Source organism: Malaclemys terrapin, chromosome 7, assembly GCF_027887155.1.
Source record: "Malaclemys terrapin pileata isolate rMalTer1 chromosome 7, rMalTer1.hap1, whole genome shotgun sequence".
Classification (NCBI taxonomy): domain Eukaryota; kingdom Metazoa; phylum Chordata; order Testudines; family Emydidae; genus Malaclemys; species Malaclemys terrapin.
In genome coordinates, this window is record NC_071511.1 from 115,029,211 (window position 1) to 115,048,923 (window position 19,713).

At 43.1% G+C, this 19,713-nt stretch overlaps 1 protein-coding gene across 8 annotated transcripts in view; it reads right to left on the reverse strand.

Annotated features, from left to right (window-relative positions):
• Window positions 1-19,713, reverse strand: part of ATRNL1 (attractin like 1) — a 991,165-nt gene that overhangs the window by 650,823 nt on the left and 320,629 nt on the right. For all 8 annotated transcript variants that reach the window (XR_008445623.1, XM_054034053.1, XM_054034052.1 and 5 more), the window contains 2 exons: window positions 18,931-19,149; window positions 8,643-8,780 (listed from right to left, as the gene is read on the reverse strand). Coding sequence is in view for 7 of the 8 variants with exons in the window: in XM_054034053.1 (XP_053890028.1) it covers window positions 8,643-8,780; window positions 18,931-19,149 (357 nt within the window). In the remaining variant the exon portion in view is untranslated. The remainder of the gene's footprint in view (window positions 1-8,642; window positions 8,781-18,930; window positions 19,150-19,713) is intronic.

Here is a 19,713-nt window from a genome sequence, read left to right on the forward strand (position 1 = left end):
ACCTCTCAAAATGTTGAAGGAAACCTAAAAATACATCAATGGATAGAATCATCAATAACACTTAAAGATAGCAGCAGTTTTACAGAGTCTGATCTGGAAAAAAAACCTAATATCTAACCCTAAAACATAAATAAAGTCTCACAATAACAATCATCTTAATTTTAACGCATTCTGAAGCCTAAATAGCCCTTTCAAAATCGTGTCTACAATAAAAAAAAAAGGACTCTAATAGTAATATGTAACTAGGACTGAAGAAAGAAGTGGTAAAATTTATAATTTTACAGGTCTTATAAATTGATTTTAGCCATTATTACATTACACATAATTCACTGAAGGTGACGGAATGCTTATTTGGTTAGATAGCTAATGTATCCCTGAAGAATAAAAGCTACTTTAATACATCACTTTGCCATAAAGGTGCTATAGACAGCAAAAGAACATTTTGTCAACTTCAGGAAATAAGAGAACTATTAAGAATTATTTAAAGCTTCATAAAGCACCACGAAAATGTGCAACTGTCAATAAGGGTAGACATTAATCTTTCCATTCCCTTGAACACATTTTCACTGTATTGTGCTTCAGCTTACCAGATGTGCATTTTCATGTAACCGGGACTGCATGTTAAATTGCTGAGGTAGAGGTGAGAGCTTTAGAGAACTAACATCCCTTGAGGGGTAAGGTTCCACTAAAAGAATCATCAATGCTACAGGAGAAAAAATGTCACCTGCACTTTTCTACACATTTTGCAGCTGCCAACCTGATCCTTCTTCCACTACTACAAGGACTGCTGAGGTTAAAAATATCCTCTTATTTCAGATATATGGGAGGAGATATTATAGGCTTTAAAATCACTAGTGCAAGGGAGAAAACAACCCAGAGGCAATATACAAATACCATCTGGAATAAAAGATCTCTTTTTTCACTCCAATGGGAATCCTCCAATGCAGCAATTACAGAACTGAACAGACTCAGTAAAATAGGATGACTTGTAACCTTTAGCAAACTAGGCTCTTTTGATCAAACCAAGCATGAATAAGACAATAGGAGCTTGTTGCTGTGTTTTAATTGGTATTTTTTCCACTACTGAATACTTTCAATCTAACTTGTTACAAAACCAGCTTGCCACTTATGATATATATTATATATAAAATCTGAAAACAAAATAATGGGACATTTGCATTACTTATGTGTGGGGAAAGTACAGATAAGTTATGTGGGTCACACCAAACAAGTGATAACACCATCTTTATACCACACCATCATAACAACACATTATGCAGGCCAAGATCAAATCACATAGTCCTCGGGTAGGGGAAGGAGGGCTTGTGCAGCTATTTTTACCAACCTTGATATCTCAGTGTCTATTCTCAGTGAATAAAAGTTACATGACAAAATGCCAACAGTAGTCTTAGCACTGTACAAGACATAAGAGGACATAGCCTCTGCCCCAAGTTGTTTACGATCTAGATAGCAGGTCTAGATAATGTTAGAAAATGGCATAAGGATCAGTTTCCCTCTACCTGGAAATGCAGCTCTATTTTTAAACACACTGATTTTAAAACAGCATGTGTAACCCCCTTTACATATGCTTATGTCAAATGTGCTCAGTTCACACATTAATATATTTCCCCTGGCTGAAAGGCCTACAAGTGAACCTTTGAAAAGCAAATTCTGATCAGTGATATTAAAGGTTTTGCAGTAAAGTCCTTTGTGACTACTGTGCAACTGCCATTGTCTTCAAATTATGATCTCATTGGCACCTCTGTAGCTCAATTACTTTCAATAGGATCACACAGATATAACTGATTGGAACATAGTTGTTGCTGATGCACAGGAAGAAATAGAAGACAGCCCCCACCCCTCTTAACTGCATTGACTTCTAAGTGACAACAAGAGTAGGAAGCACTAAAGTCAGTAAATATGACTATGAACTGTGGAAAGGCATCTCCTTCACCTAGCAGGGCTCAGCATTTCCCCCTTTGGTGGAGGGGGCCTGGAGTAAATCAGTCCCATTCCAGAGAGTTTTCAAGGCATTTACAAGGTGGCCCAAAAGAGTACTCTTCAGCCAAACAAAAAGAAACAAGTTCGTAACACAAAAAGGGAATACCTTCCCTGCCCCCTCTCTATGTTGTTGCTTTGTTATGCTAGTCTCTGGGTGCCAGTCATCCCCCAATCAGTCCGTTAGTTCAGTTGTTTCCCCTTTAGAGAGGGCAGCAGCCTTCCACCCAAGAGAAGCCCTTTCTCTGTGCTGCCACTAGCCCTGCTGCAGCTTGTCTCTCATCTCTCTTCCTTTTCTCTAACCAGAAGAGGATTTTTTAAAGGTCACATCAACCCTTAATTGGACTCACGTGTCTCTAGATGACCTGAAATAACCTCTTTTCAGCTTACAGGGAAAAAATGGTTACTAAGCTTCCGTAACTGTTGTTCTTCAAGATGTGTTACACATGTCCATTCCACTCTAGGTGTGTACACGCCCTGAGCACAATCACAATCAAATTTTTCGCTTAGTGGTAACCACCGGAGCAGCTCGAGTGCCCTCTGCTGCGATGCACCATTAGTGCCAGTATAAAGCACCCAGCCGACCCCATGCCGCATCAGTTCCTTCTTTCTGGAAAACTCCTATGTAGCGAGACAGGAGGGCAGGTCATGGAATGGGTATGTGCAACACGTCTCAAAGAACAATAGTTACTGAAGGTTAATAACTATTTTTTTCCTCTTTCAGTGACTGCACATGTGCTTTCACCTTAGGTGACGCCTAAGCAGTTGAATAGGTGGAGGAATCAGAGTTCATGGACACATGGACTGCAGAACAGCTGAACCAAATTTGGCATAATCTCTGGAATGCTGAGTGATGGCATAATGGGAGGAGAACACGTATGCTTTACAAATGTTGTGAATAGGGATCTGTACTAAGAATGCTGCTGAGGATGTTGGCAACCTTGTGGAATGAGCAGTCAGGTTAGCTGGCAGTGAAATACCTGCCTGATCATAACAAGTGCAAACACACGAAGTAATCCAAGACAAAACTGTCTGTGAAGAGATTGGGAGACCCTTAATCATGTCAGCTACAGCTACGAACAGTTGGGTGGACCTACGGAATGATTTGGTTCTTTCTATGTAGAAAGCTAGAGCTCATCTAACATCCAATCAGTGAAGACATTATTCATTCCTATTTGCATGCAGCTTCAGGTAAAAGACTGGTAGATAGAGTGTTTAATTACTATGAAACTGCAAAACTGGGGTGAGGGCGTACATACACCTTATCTTTAAAGAAGACAGTATAAGGAGGCTCTTATGTAAGGGGCATGGAGTTCTGTGACCCTTCTGGACGAAGCAATGTCCAATAAGAAAACCACTTTCCAGGAGAGGCATAATAAGGAGCAAGTTGCCAAAGGCTCAAACAGTGGTCCCGTAAGCTTTGACTAGGTTCAGGAACCATGAAAAAACGGACTGGTTATGCACCTGATGGTGGAAAGCTGATACGGCTGCAAGGTGAACCTTGACAGAAGAGATTGCTAAGCCTTGTTGTTTCAGGTGCAACAGATATTCAAATCTGTCTTGTATGGGTGAACGCGTGGGCAAGACTCCACATTGTGATGCCCAAACAGAGTACTACTTTGACTTTGAGAGATAAGTAGCCCTGGTGGAGGGCTTTCTACTGTCCAGTAGAATCTGACTAACTTGGTCTGAGCAAGCCTGCTCTACAGGATTTAGCCATGGAGCTTCCAGGCTGTTAGATGAAGGGAGCTCAGGTTCGAGTGGAACAGCCGACCATGCTCCTGGGAAATCAGGTCTGGGTGCAACGGAAGCAGGATTGGAGTCACCACAGAGAGATCTAGTAGGGTGGAGAACCAATGTTGAAAGGCCCATGCTGGGGCTATCAGAATAACCCAATCCCGGTCCCACTTGATATTTAGCAGAACTCTGTGCACGAGTAGGAAGTGGGGAAAAGCATAATAAGGATGTCTTGTCCAAGGTACCAGAAAGGTGTCCACAATCGAGGCCACAATCCATGTTCTAAGAGAGCAGAATTAGTTTGCAAATAGGTCTATTCAGGGAGTTCCCCCACCCTAACTGCTGGAAAATGTTTCTTGCCAAATTTGAGTGAAGGGACCATTCATGGTGAATGGAGAAAGACCTACTGAGGTGATCTGCCAGCTTGTTTTACGTTCCCAGAAGGTGAGAGGCCTCAAGGTTGACTGAGTGGGCTACGCAAAATTCCCAGAGCTGCATTGCTTCTTGACAAAGGAGGGAAGAGCAAGTTCCCCCTCGCCTGTTGACATAAAACATTGCTGCAGTGTTGTTCATGAGAAGAAACAAGTTTCTGCTTGTAATGTGGGGCAGGAAGGCCTCACAGGCCAGGCAAACAGCTCTGAGTTCCCTGACATTGATGTGGAGTGAAAGTTCTGCCAGAGACCAAAGGCCCTGAGTTCTGAGGGGCCACAGGTGAGCTCCCCACCCTAGTGCTGACACATGCGAGACCAGGGTCATTAACAGTTGAGAGCATATAAAGGGAACGCCAGCACAAACTGAGTGGATCCAACTAGCAATAGAGGGAGACAAGAAGCAGTGGAGGTACCATGAGTAGAGTGTCCAGATGGTAGCAGTCTGGAGAGTACACTGAGGCCAGCCATGTCTGGAGGGGTCTGAGGTGCAGACTTGCGTGTTGTATCACTTATGTGCACAAGGCCATGTGACCTAAAAGCCTCATACAATTTTGGGCTGTTGTGGTTGGATGACCTTTGAGGTGTTTTATCAGGGATCTGATTGACTGGAAATGTCATTCTGGAAGGTGGTGACTCTGGGAGGCCCTGGGATGAGGAGAGTCGAACACCACTCCAATGAATTCTATACTCTGCACTGGACCGAGGGTAGACTTTTCTGCATTTATCAGAAGGCCTAAGGCCTTGAATTTCGACTGGATGAGTCAAACATTGAACACTACCTGATCCCTGGACTGGCCCTTGATGAGCCAGTTGTCTGATAAGAAAAGACCTGCACCCCTAATCTCCTCAGGAAACGCGCCACTACTGCCATACATTTTGTGAACACCTGCAGAGCTACAGACAGGCCAAATGGGAGGACTGTGAATTGGTACCGTGAGTGGCTCACTACGAATCTGAGGAACCTTGTGTCCTTGGTATATCTATATATGAAAATAGGTGTCTCTTAAGTCCAGGGTGGCGTACCAATACCTGGGATCCAGGGAGGGGATAATGGATGCCAGTGTGACCATGAAGAACTTTATTTTCTTGAGATTGTTGTTGAGCTGACAAGTCTAAAATCAGTGAGACCTCTTGTCTTTTGGGATTAGGAAATAACGGGAATAGAACTCCTTCCCCCTTAAATTCTGCAGACCTGTTCCATCACTCCCTCACAAAGAAGAGATTGAACCTCCCTCCCGGCCCAGAAGTTCTTCATGATAGAGGTTCCTGAAGAGGGATGGCGAAGCAGGGTGAGAAGGATGCGTAGAAATAAACTGAAGGGTGTATCCCACTTCCATGGTGCTCAACACCCAACCGTCTGTGGTAATACTGGACCATGCATTCAGGAAGTGTGAAAAGTGGTTCACAAATAAAGAAGAAACAGGGTCTGGCATCATGGGAACTGGTAGAGCATCCTTGAGTGTCCTATCAAAACACCTGCTTAGAACCCCCTGGATGTCTAGGTGGGGCAGACATTGACTTTGAGGCAGAAGGGGGTGGTTGCCTACACCTAAAACCCCTGCTTCTCTTTCCCTGAGGATCCTGACAGGCAACCAGAAAAGAGACCAGATGGGCTGTTAAGGCCTGTAATGCTTCCTTGAAGGAGCTGGTGTGTACAATGCAAGGAACTTAAGGGTTGCTCTGAAGTCTTTTAACCCATGAATCAGTCTGTTCCAAAAAGAGCAAAACTCCTTTGAAAAATAGGTCCTGAAGGGTTTGCTGGACCTCCTATGGGAGCCCTGAGGACAGTAGCCATGAACTCCTGTGCATGGCCACTGCTGAAGCCATGGACCTGGCTGCCAAAGTATTTTCATTCTTCCCTTTTTGACGTGGGTGGGAAGAGATGTGGGGGGTCTGCCACAAGGGTCTTAACAGGGTCCATAATGGCCTCGTTGAGAGGCAGGGCTACTTTTGAAGAGTCCTCAGTGGCTAAAATGTGGGAGGATTCTTTCACTACGACTCCACCTATATGCCCAGATTTAAGGCCACCCTCTTTAACAACTCTTGGTGAGCCTTATAGTCATCCGCACTCTCCTGAGACTGCCTCATCTGGGGAGGTGATCAGCACCAACTGTGGAAGGAAGAGCTTCTTTCTGCCTCAGCAGGACCCCATTGAGCTGGCTCTTGCAGTTCAGTACCAGGCTCGATGGGACAATGGCATCCTTCTTTCAGAGGCCACTGAATAAGACGGCCTGGAATAAGCCCTGGAAACTGGGGGGGGGAAAACAACGGGTTCCAAAAGGGACAATGGACCATCATAGGTCACCGGTGACCTCCTAGCTATGGACTTGCCCAGGTCCATGGAAGGGTAGAAATGCCTGGAGGAGTGGTGAGAACGTCTCCTTGGACGGGAAGAATAAGATTCGATCTCCGATTCTGAAGAGGATGAGAGTCTCTTTGGTGACCATGGTGGTGCTGTTCACACCAGTATCGATGACCTATACCGTGGTGGAGATGCCCACACTGAGGCAAGCAGAACAGGTTTCCCTTTTGATGGTACTGAAGGGCACGATACAGCACAATGACAGGATCCAGTAGTTCCCTCCTATCCGCTGGCACTGACAACACTGACTCTTGTACTGGTACCGAGACCGAGACAAGGTCTCTGGCAGTGGCAAACGCCTCTGGTATGGTCAGTACCAAGCTAATATCAGTGCTGTGCCACAGATGTAGATGGCTCTTCTGGAACTGGACTTGAGTGCTGTGGTATTGAGGCAGAGGAATGCTTTTGTTTAGATCGCACTGTACTCTGATCCTCATGCCTGGCCATCTTTGGTGCAGAGAATTGCCCCCTCTTGGCTGGCTGTTTCTTATGCCTTTTCCTAGGCCCTCGGGATGGTGATCAGTGCCAGGATTCTGGTATGGTTGGAGGAGCACTTCTTACTGACACTGAGGCACTCGGTGATGGCCTGGCTCAGATGGAGGTCTCATGAACAAAAACTTCAGCCTGGCCTCCCGGTACTTCTTTGTGCAAGGCTTAAAGTCCCTGCAGATCTGGCAATGGTGCCCAATGTGAGCTTCTCCTAGGCACTTCAGGCAGATTAAGCGTGGGTTGCTGAGGGACACAGCTTTGTTGCAGGAGGTGCAGGGCTTAAAGCCCAGTGACCGAGGCCAGGGCTGACTCCAGGCACCAGCCCAGCAAGCAGGTGCTTGGGGCGGCCAAGGGGAAGGGGTGGTACGTCGGGCTGTTCCGTGGCAATTCGGCGGCGGGTCCCTCTCGGAGGGAAGCACCTGCTGCCGTATTCCCGCCGAAGAAGAAAGTGGCGCGGTGGAGCTGACGCCGATTGCAATCGCGGCTTTTTTTTTTTTTTCCACCGCTTGGGGCAGCAAAAACCCTGGAGCCGGTCCTGACCGAGGCATGCCTGGGCACTGGAGAATGGACAAAAACTGCGCTAAAACATGAAGTTACCGAACTTCACTAAAATTAGCCAAAACGGAGTAAAACTGACTACAACTAACAAATTACGTACAGATAGAAGAAGAAGACCACTGAGTGAGAGACAGCAGTTTCAACGACCATCACGGGTGTTAAGAAGGAACTGAGGAGTGCGGGGTCAGCTAGGTACTTTATATTGGTGCTACTGACGCGCGGCAGTTGAGAGCATTTGTGCTGCCCTGACGGGCATCACTGAGGGAAACATTTCCAGTGATTGTGCTTGGGGCGCGCGCACACCTAGAGTGGAATGCATATGTGCAATCACTTAAAGAAGAAAGAGCCTTTACCATTCTAGGGCTGATATATCTGCCATCCACCACTCTCTGGTAGCTGTCTAGTCTGACTTTGTCACAGAACACAAACATGGGGCAGATCTGTTGAGTAAGCAGTTGTCATTTTACACAGTCACTTTTCAGTCACACCTATTTGTTTTATTCATTAGAATGAACATCTTGTATGATAAATATCTTTCAAATATTCAAAACCTCCTTTGAGTAAAAAGAAAATGATCAGAGTTAGATTATACCTAGCCGTGTACAAGCACAGAAGCGAAGGAGGAGAGCAAGCTCCCTGCTGTAGCTCTCTGTAGGTACCCAGCACTATTCTGGTTATTGAACTCCAGGTACATAGGGACAGCAAGAGTCATGCATAACAATGGCAGCAGAATCCCTGAAAAGCCGGGGACGGTTACACTGTCTCAGATCTCCCAAGGCATATTACCTTTCTCAAGCACAATACTTTTAGGTATTTCTACCAGTGCATAGCTCTTCTCCCCTGTCCAATACAAGCTGTGTATTAAAACCACAATCTTACTCTTTGTGTTTATATATAAACTTACAAATGTTACACAATGTTTTAATGTGAACATTCTCCGAGAAAGCTAAATCTAGACGCTGTATCACGTTAGCTGTCCAGCACATGTATAATACTATATCAATTTTTTCAGTCAGTGATACTTTCACAGCGCTGAAGGTGTCTTTTGATTCTGGTAGGATACTTACCTGTACATTGGCCTCCATTTGTTGGATCCCCGTAGTAACCCGGCATGCATGTTTCACACTGTTTTCCTGTAGTTAGGTTTTTACACTGGTCACAAATATTGCCATTGATGCAGGTGCTGTGCCCGTTACACTGGCAAGCTGGAATACAAAATAGAAAAATGTATTGCCTAATTTGCTTCTGAGAACAAAATTATTGTGAGTACAAATAATTAAGAGAAAAAATGAAACCATAAAAAAGTTCTGACTACAAAAAATGCAGAAGATCGCAGTTCTGAATATTTTAATGTTAATTGCTGACCAGGATATATATTAAGACAAACTGTGGGTTGGGACCCCAAAGTGGGTCACGACTCCATTTTAATGGGGTTGCCAGGGCTGGCTTACACTTTTTGAGGCCAAGGGCTGAAGTTGAAGCCCAGGACCAAGCTGAAGCCCAAGCCCCACTGCCCGGGCCAAAGGCCACTGTCTGGGGCTGAAGACCTTGGGCTCAGGCTTTAGTCCCCCTTCCTGGGGTCGTGTAGTAATTTTTGTTGTTAGAAGGGGGTCACGGTGCAATGACGTTTGAGAACCCCTGTATTAAGATAAATTAACACAAAACCAATTTAAAACAGTATTGTGACAAAAATTCACAAATGATCAGAAATGTTAAATATAAAAATTCCAAGGCCATAAGGTACCAATGTGATCATCTAGTCCAGTGGTTCTCAAAGTTTTGTACTAGTGACCCCTTTCACAAACCATAAGCGACCTCCTTATAAATTAAAAACACTTTTTAAATATGTTTAACACCATTATAAATGCTGGAGGCAAAGCAGGGTATGGGGTGGAGGCTGATGGCTTGCGACCCCCCATGTAATAACCTCACGACCCCCTGAGGGGTCCCGACCCCTAGTTTGAGCACCCCTGATCTAGTCTGACCTCCTGTGTAAAACAGGTTATAGAATTTCCCCAAAATAATTCCTGGAGCATATCTTTTACAAAATGTCCAATCTTGATTTTAAAATGGTCACTGATGGAGAATCCACCACAACCTTTGGTAACTGTTCCAATGGTTAACTACTCTCACTGATAAAAATGTACACTTTGTTTCCTGTCTGAATTTATCTAGCTTCAACTTCCAGGCATTGGATCGTGTTATAGCTTTCTCTGCTAGACCAAAGAGCCCATTTATTATATATTTATACCCCATAGGTACTTACACTATAATCAAGTCAGGCCTTAACCTTCTCTTTGACAAGTTAAACAGATTGAGCTCCTTCAATTTATCACTATATGGCAGGTTTCCTAATCCTTCAATCATTCTCACAGCTCTTCTCTGAACAGTGTCCAATTTTTCAACATTCTTCTTGAATTGAAGACACCAGAACTGACACAGTATTCCAGCAGCAGTCACAATAGTGACTTAAGGGCTTGAGTGACAGTCTTTTATCTCACTGACACTGATTGAATCCAGTCCTCATTCATAGTTCAAAAAAGCTTCCGTCCCTTCTCCCATAAATTCTACCAGTCAGTCATGAAGACTTCAGTATAGCTAATCAGTTGATTAACCAAGATTTAACTAAATCCCAGACACCAGTACCGCCCATTGTGAAGAGCTCTAGGACTATTGTTTGGGGGGGGGGAGAAACAATCAACAAACAAACAGCTGAATATAGGTGGCTACAGGGGAGAAAGGACAAATTTTTAAAAACAAGTCCAGGGCCATCCTAGCTTCCTTGAAGGGATTTGGCCCTATAACTGAAGCTGGGGCACTTTAAGTGACTCCAACCCCTGCTCATCACACCTGGTGAAAATGAGAACCACTGAATGCACCAATGACCAAAATTATTATCATATGACCCACAAAGTGAGTTCTTAAGAAACTGACATTAGACACTAACAAGGTTGCAAACTACCCAATCTCTAACCTCCCTTTTCTTTGGCAAACGTATGGAAAAAAAAAAAGTGGTTATGACCATGCAACAAAAGCACCTAATGCACTCTACTAACAAATCTGATCCCTCACAATCAGGACTCAGCACACAGAGAAAGAGAGCCCTTTAGCAGAACTGACAGAGGACCTCCTTATGGCTGAAGACAGAAGTGAAACCTCAATGGTCATACTGCTCAGCCAGTTTACAGTCTTCAGCACAATCAATCCCTGAGTGTTGCTGACCTGTGTACAAGACTCAGCAGAGTAGAAGTTATCAAAAAAAAAAAAAAAGATTAAGATAATTCATTTCCTATAGATCCCAAAGAGTGGTGATGGGAAATTGTTCCTCTTTCACCAGAGCCCTCCGATGTGGACTATCAATAAGAAAGCCTATTCTCCCTCCTTTTCAGTAGACATAAGACTCTGGAAGAAGCTGTATGATTACGTGGCTTACCCGGTCACCAACATTCTGACAGCACCTAATCATACATCTCTTCAGTCAATATGGCCAGTGCCATCACACAGATGACACAATGGCTCCAAAAGAAGGTTCTGAAAGAACTATCAAATCAGGAAGATGGAAGTGATATGGGTATGAAGAGTAAGGGAGCTTACCAAGACCTCACAGCAACCCGTCGAGAAAGCATCTGTCAAAATAGCGTGTACTGGAATCTTCTCTTCTTCATAAAATGGCATCAACAGTGCAAGAAATGCTTCTACTACCTCTGAATTATTGGTACACCTACATTCCTTTCCAATGAGCACTTGTCAACTGAGATCCACACATTCATCACCTCAATATTGGAAAACTTTAGCTCCCTCTGTTTAGGTCCAATCAAAAACTACACTTGTGCAATACACAGCAGATTGGAGCTGGACCAGTCACAAAAAGCAAGTTATAAAGTTTAATGGGAAAGGATGATCTATTGGTTAAGGATGAATTCAGCTCCTGGATCTGCTACAGACCTCCTGAGTGACCTTGAACAAGTCAAAATTTCTGTGTCTCGGTTTGTCCATTTGGAAAATGAGAATAATACTTCTCTACCTCCAAAGGCGGTGTAAGGATATATCTATAAATACCTAGGACACAGTACAGAGATGGAGGCCATCCAGGCAGAAATACCCAGCACACTTCACTGGTTCCTATTCACTTCTGCGTAAAATTCAAAATCCTGGTTCTAATTTTCAAGAACCTCAATCTGGCTGTTTAAGCAATTGCCTCTCCATACGTGATATTCCAAGAAAGCAAAGTTGTCAAGAGTTACAGAAACCAAAAGTATTAGAGTAAAATTTTTGTAGAATCAGAAGCACAACAATCTTAGCTACTGGGCATCAGGCTGTGGAGTACTCTACTGAAATAGGGTTACCATATTTAACAAATAAAAAAAGAGGACCCTCCCCCAGCCCCGCCCCTTCCCCGCCCCAACTCCGCCCCCTCCTCCCTCCCACTCCCAGCCACGCAAAAAGGGCTGCCCGAGCGCTACCGGCTTCACGGTTTGCCGGGCAGCCCCCAGATCCTGCGCCCCCGGCCGGCGCTTCCCCAGCGCAGCTGGAGCCCGGGAGGGGAAGCGCCCAGCCGGGGGCGCAGGGTCTGGAGGCTGCCCGGCAAACCGTGAAGCCGGTAGCGCTTGGGCTTCGGGCAGCTCCTATGCCTCCGGACCCTGTGCCCCCGGCCGGGCACTTCCCCTCCCGGGCTCCGTCGGTGCAGGTATGGGGGCTGCCCAAAGCCCATAGCGCTCGGCTCTTAAACAGAGCCGAAGAGTCAGGGGAGGAGCAGAGCCGCCGCGGCCGGAGGCTCTGCTCCTCCCCTGACTCTTCGGCTCTGTTTAAGATCCGAGCTGCCCGAGCGCTACCGGCTTCGGGCCGCCCCCATGCCTCCGGACCCTGCACCGCCGGAGCCCGGAGAGTCAGGGGAGGAGCAGAGCAGCCACGGGAGGGGAAGTGCCCGGCCAGCATTTTCCCGGACATGTTCGGCTTTTTGGCAATTCCCCCCAGACGGGGGGTTGATTGCCGAAAAGCCGGACATGTCCGGGAAAAACCGGACGTATGGTAACCCTATACTGAAAGAGATAACAATGAGCCCCTTATCAAAATGTTTTCAGAATTCAGCATAAAACGTACTCATTTTGTATCACTCTACCCCTAATAATAGGTACTGAAAAAAAAAAGGGGGGGAAATAGGATAAAGAGAGAAAGAAGAGAAAAAGAGGGGGGGAGTGAATGAATTTAAGTAGTGTAGCTATACTTTCAGTTGACAAGAGCAAAGTCCAATTAAAATCCATTTCAAAACTCCTCCTGCTTTTGTTATTTGGGTTCAGCATCTAGATACTATGGTGACCGGTATTCATAAATAGAATAGATAAATTACATGGATTCTCACTTCAGAGTTAACAGGTTTGCAGAGCAGGAATTTAGCAATTTACTGTGCAACAACCAACACCACTCTTGGCTGTGAAGCTATGAAACCTCTTGAGTTTACAATTGCCTCCTGCTTCAGCAGCTGTGCCTGTAAATTATTATAACCAAGTATCAGTGCAGTTAACTTCCTCAGTATGCATGTGCACTGCATCTATTTTTACGTGCTAGCTAACAAGTTTTTACTGTGAATCATCAGTCTCACATTTTCATAATATTTTTAAAACAGATTTTGTTCATATTTAATAAGGTATAAGTTGTTCACTTATACCTTTTTACCTATGCAGCTTGAAATTTCAAAGTTCTGTTGTTTCTTAGGTATTTCCACCCCTCAAAATGACCCTTCTTTCCAATGGAGAAAAGTTTTGTATTTTTCATTCTTCTGAAAATCCATAATTGATTAACCAATTTTTCTAAAAATATGCACTTTCAGGCAGAATTCCAGCACAAAAGTCTCTAAGCATGTGAAAACCGGAAAATGGAATGGAATCTTGTTTTATTACAGAGAGTGCACTTGTTGTAGTTTATTGCGTGGCTGTTTAGAGCTAGTTTATCATGACTCATTAGCATTAAGAATATATTAAACTTTTCTTTTGTTTAACTCCAAATTGGCTAGCTGGCCCTAATCACAGAACAGGACTCAAGAAGGAAGATTGTTAGTCTCCTGACCTAAGGGTAAACAAGGTTTGGAACTCAGAGGCCAAAGAATCTGTATTTTGAAAAGACAAAGTACAAGTATTCGGGGTCTTATATATTAAGTAGTCTGGTCTTTGAGCAAATTATTCCAAGAACCCTAAAGGAACTGAGGGTGGGGTGCCTGCAGAACCAAACTGTGTCACCACAGGGCAAGATCTGGGACTGTTCCCTCCCCCACCTCCCCCCACTTCACAGGGTGTAACATTCTTTCATAACAAACATCCTGCATCTACCACCATAATATAACCAAAGAATATGTCTATGCCTGCAGACCAACAGAGTCACCAGCATAACTGAACAACTGTACCTGAATGTAGACCAAGTGATCAGTGAAATTCAGAAGGGTCCTTATCAGGGCTGGCACCAACAATATTATTATAAAATGTTGAAAGATTCTCAGGTGCCAAACAAGATCTTATAGCCAAAATGCGTGCTGACTACAACTGCGATCTGCTATGTCTCCAGGAGAAACAAAGAGAGATTAACAAAGATACTCAAGATGAACTTGGCCACTGAAACATCACACAAGTAATTCAGCAGCACCATTTTCATCAAACCTGATCTTGTCATCAACACAAAATTTATGACTGGTAAGAATTACATTGAAGTCTTGACTGTAGACATTGATGACATTTCCATCTCATCTGTCTACAAACCACCATGCAAACAATTCAAGTTAACTAACCCATATAATCTTGAACATGACAAAATGCAGGCAATCATTGGCATCTTTAATAGAATCATAGCATATTAGGGTTGGAAGAGACCTCAGGAGGTCATCTAGTCCAATTCCCTGCTCAAAGCAGAACCAACCCCAACTAAATCATCTCAGCCAGGGCTTTGTCAAGCCGGGCCTTAAAAACCTCTAAGGATGGAGATTCCACCACCTCCCTAGGTAACCCATTCCAGTGATTCACCACCCACCTAGTAAAACAGTGTTTCCTAATATCCAATCTTGACCTCCTGCACTGCAACTTGAGACCATTACTCCTTGTTCTGTCATCTGGTACCACTGAGAACAGTCTAGATCCATCCTCTTTGGAACCCCCCTTCAGGTAGCTGAAGGCTGCTATCAAATCCCTCACTCTTCTCTTCTGCAGACCAAATAACCCCAGTTCCCTCAGCCTCTCCTCGTAAGTCATGTGCCCCAGCCCCCTAATCATTTTCGTTGCCCTCCGCTGGACTCTCTGCAATAGTCACAGTGTCAAATGGGGCTACAGTCTAACTGATTAAAATCGTGAAGGATGCAGTGGAGCCAAAGAACTTCATATGTATATCACTACTACGTCACCCCTACATACTATAAGGGCATCTCATCTTAAACCGCCTATCACCATTTGTTGAAAGCACCTAATCCCACAGGAAACTGGATTCCATGAGGCAATGCACTGGTGTCAGCAACTGCATCTGCTCAATAATCCTGCCATCCTAACAAGCCAGCGTGGCTGCCTAACTGGGTGAGGAAGCTAGCAGGATGGTTCTAGCAGCAGCAGTTTCTTGCTGGTTGCTCAACGCACATGCCCACAGACTCCCTGCCTCCCTGTGCTAGTCTCTCGCCAAGCCCTGCTCCGCTCCTCTACTGCTCCAGCCCAGATCCTGCGCTGCAGCCAGTCTTGTTCCCTTCTGGTCCCAGCCTGGCTCCTGCCTCAGAACCAGCCCTGCTCCTGCCTTCCCTTACTCCTGGTAATCTGGTTCTGACCCTCAGCTCTGATTCCTCACTCTGACTTTTCTTGATCCTCGGCTCTGATTCCTGACTCTGACTCCAGTTCTCATCTGTGGCCCTGCTTTGTGGTTCTGGCCCTGTATTGAACCCTGGCTCTAGCATTTGAACTCCAACCGCTATACCTGACTCCTCCTCCAACTCTAGGCCTGACCACTGTTAGGTCTCCTAACAACCAGTCAGATACTGAACATCATTCAGTACATTGGCGATGGCTTTGAAAAGGGTACATTAATAGGTGCTGTGTTTGTTGATCTATCAGCAGCATACAAGACAGTGACTCACTGAAAGCTACGCACTAAAATATACAACATGATGGAAGATCAGCACTCCGTTCAACTCATATAATCTCTACTAGAGAACTGACATTTTTATGTTGACCTATACGGGAAACGGAGTCAAAGGTAGCAACAGAAAAATAGCCTACCACAAGGAGCCTACTCTTACAAACACACTTCAACATTTACATGAATGATAAACTTATCTATCTCAGTACAAAATGCTTTATGTATTGATGACCTATACATTGCTGCCCAAGCCAAGGATCTCACCCAGATCAAACCTATATTAACATCTGCACCGTCTGGGTTCTCAGTGTATTACATCAAGAACCAACTACGTGCCAACCCAGAAAAAATGCAAGCAAGTCTCTTCCATCTTTGGAACAGTGAGGCCTATAGACAACTCAACATAATCTGGAATGGGATACCACTTGCTGGAATCCTGACTACCTTGGAGTGATGCTAGACCTTACTTTTCCTTCAAGGCATACATAGAGCAGACAAAAGGCAAAGTTAGCACCCAGAACACCATACTCAGGAAACCTGCTAATTCCAAATGGGGAACCAATCCAGAAATACAAAGAGTCACCTCACTTGCACTTTGCTATTTGACAGCCAAATACACATGTGCAGTGTGGGAAAGACAGGCGCTGGATTCTGTGCCAAATGACAGCTGCTGCTTCATCACAGGATGTCTACAACCAACAAAAGTGAACAACTTGTATGTGCTTGCCAGAATCATCCCACCAGATACAAGGAGAGCGGTCACAAGGAAAATGAAATGATTACGACAAATCAAAGATACCAGACATCTGCTTTATGGCCACACCACAGCAGTTAGTCACCTGAAATCGCAGAAAAGTTTCGTAATCACATAAAACCACTTTAAAAAATCACAACAGCTACACAACTAGAAATGTGGCACACACGGCTTAAAATACTTAACAAGGATGTCAAAATTAACATCAAGGTTGCCACTTTCCCACAGGCAGAGAGAAGGATTAGTTTACCTAGAGATGTTTAACCTGCATCTGAACAAAAGATGCCCTTTTGTATACTTCTTTTAACAATTAAAACACACAGAAACAATGAGAATGAATTTAAAACAATATGAATCCATGGGATTTATCAAAAATACTATCAAGTCACAGAAATTCCATGAAGAGAACATGAATTTCAAATACAATAAAAATTGACTACATGATTCACATGCAATATGTATGAATGTATAGGCAACATTATTTATAAATACTGTAGAATAATCTTCAAATATAGCTATGTTGCATGTTATAGATTAATTTACATTTATTTCCGACTAAAAAAAAATCAACTGTGCACAAAATTTAGATACAGTATTAAACAATGATTCTCCTGAAATAGTTAAAAATAAATACTCCTAGAAGGACATGCTATATTAAATAATTTCTGTTAAAAGGCAGCAGTAAAAAAAATATTTTTGTTAACATGTTCATTGCAGAATCGATGCCAGTGAACACTTAGGGCCAAATCCTTTCTTAGTCCAAGTTTCCTCTCAATAGGAGCTTTGACTGAGGAATATCCACAGGATTGGTCTTAAATACATAAAGCTCATGTCTTATAAAGCAGAGAGAGAAGCCCAAATATTTCATGCAGAAAGTGTAGTGGATACAGTTATGTATGAAAAAAGAACAAATCCTGAGCTAGTAATACAAACATATAATTCTATTTTAGTTAAGCACGCTGTGCATTCAGTACAAATTGATCAACAGTAATATGGGCTTGGGTGAATGTGTATCACAACAGTTAATATTGATGTGCCCATATTTTAATCCACAGATTGAATTAAATCACTTAAGGTTATATTAAATGTAATGACACTCTCCCATATTTCCAGGAAATATGAAAAAGGTTCATTTTTTCTGATAGTGTTGCTAGTTGTCTTGGGGCATCCAATTTTAGTTTAATTATTAACATGACAGTTTTCACTTGGTGTTAAACTTAACGATGTTACTTTAACACATTCAGTAATTCCTCTACTCTGTCTGTTGTATTCACTTTTGAACAGAAAGGATGCTAAAATATACAATACTCTCTCTCGGAACTCAGATTCTGCTCTCTTAAAATCTTTGAGGGGAAGACTTTAAAAAAAAAATCAATGCCCTTTATGCTACATATCTGCACATGTTGCTATGATCACAGATAATTTCAGAATTCCAGATTTACTGGTAGTGGGACACCTGCTGAAAAGTTACAGTTTTACCAATAATGCAGCCCTTGTTTTGAGAACTGAGATTTTTCATGCTGAGTCTTAAAAGAGCAATACTTATTGTAGGATAAATCTTTTGAGGCCTGTCACTTTCACTGGTATGCTGGTGACAGTGTTGTTAGCTTTCTAAGCAGCAGGGATGGGATTACCAGAGTAATTTCCTCATTATAATTATTTAACATATCTTAAATTTAGGCGTCAGCTATTTGATATTCTCTTTTACGTTAGGAAAAATATATTATTTACCTAGGGCCATCAAGTGTCAAGCATCTTGCAGCCCTGTGACACAATTCCACAACCCAGCTGGATCTTCATGTATCTAGCTGGAATGCAGGAAGTTCCTACCCCCTAGTCACTGGAAGTTGCAGTGGCTCTTGACTTTAGGCAGCCAGACAGCCAATGGTCTTTTTTGTTTCTGCAAGACCAGCATGGAGCCCTTGAGGAGTAGGCAACAGGTAGTAGTAGAGCTAGAAAGCCGGAGGGCAGGTTGACAGGAAATTATTTGCAAATTCTGATTAAATTTGCAAAAAATATCCCACATGTAACCACATAAAATTTGGAAGCTATATGTTTAGCAGCAACTGAAAAACAAACTGGCTCTTGCAGAGTAAATTCATAGAATCATAGAATGTCAGGGTTGGAAGGGTCCTCAGGAGGTCATCTAGTCCAACCCCCCACTCAAATCAGGACCAATCCCCAGACAGATTTTTGCCCCAGATCCCTAACTGGCCTCCTCAAGGATTGAATTTACAACCCTGGGTTTAGCAGGTCAATGCTCAAACCACTGAGCTATCTCCCCCCCGATATCACAAATAACATTTAGTAAAAAATGTAATCTTGTATAAATGTTAATTATGTTATTTAAAATATTTTTTGGTATTGTTTGTGTACCTATATAAACAGAAAAGCAATCAAAACCTTACATACTGTAGCTCTCATTTGACATTAAGAGCTCATACATACTATTCTAATAAAGAAAATAAAAGACAAACAATATAACACAAATCAGAAGTTCTTACCTGGACAGTGGATGAAAGACCATTCATAATTTTTCTCTTTTGGACAAAGATTAGTGTCAAGAACCATTTCATTGGAGTGCGCCCCAACAAGCTTCATTGGCCCTCTTGAAGATCCTTCCACACAGTGCCCTTTTCCTGTATTACTGGGATCATTGCACCATCCACATCCAGGCTGTTCCAAACACTGCCCACAGGTCCTCAATCCAGAGCAGTTTTGAGCTGTATTATACAAAACATAATATTAATGCAACTTTTAAAAGATGTGTACTATACTAAGTTACTAGTACGGTTAAAAGGGTTAATAGGTTCTATTATAACCCTCTCTTCTCAGACTCATAACTTTCCAAAAATCTTTTGGAAAGAACATTTCCATGCTTGGTCAGTAACAATGCTTTTTAAAAATTGTATTTTGGGAGGCAGCAAAATGAAGGTTATTATCAAAACAGATAATTACAAAAAAAAAAAAAACCAAATACTGTACAATACCACAGCAAATTGAATAGAGAAATAATTTGCACAATAAAACAACCCCTCAAATTCTAAATAATGATAAAAGGGAAAAAAATGCTGTGGATTAAAGAAACTGGATTCAGCAAAAATAATAAAAAGGTGCCCTTGCAGCAAGAGAAGATTTTATTTTAATGTATTTCTTAGGGTGACAGTAAGAGGATATCCCATACTTCATTGAACCAGAGGCTCATAGAAGCCACATGAGGATTCCATAACTCTGAAGCAAAAGGAAGTACTGCAGCTATCCAAAGAAAGAGAGGCAGAGGATTAATT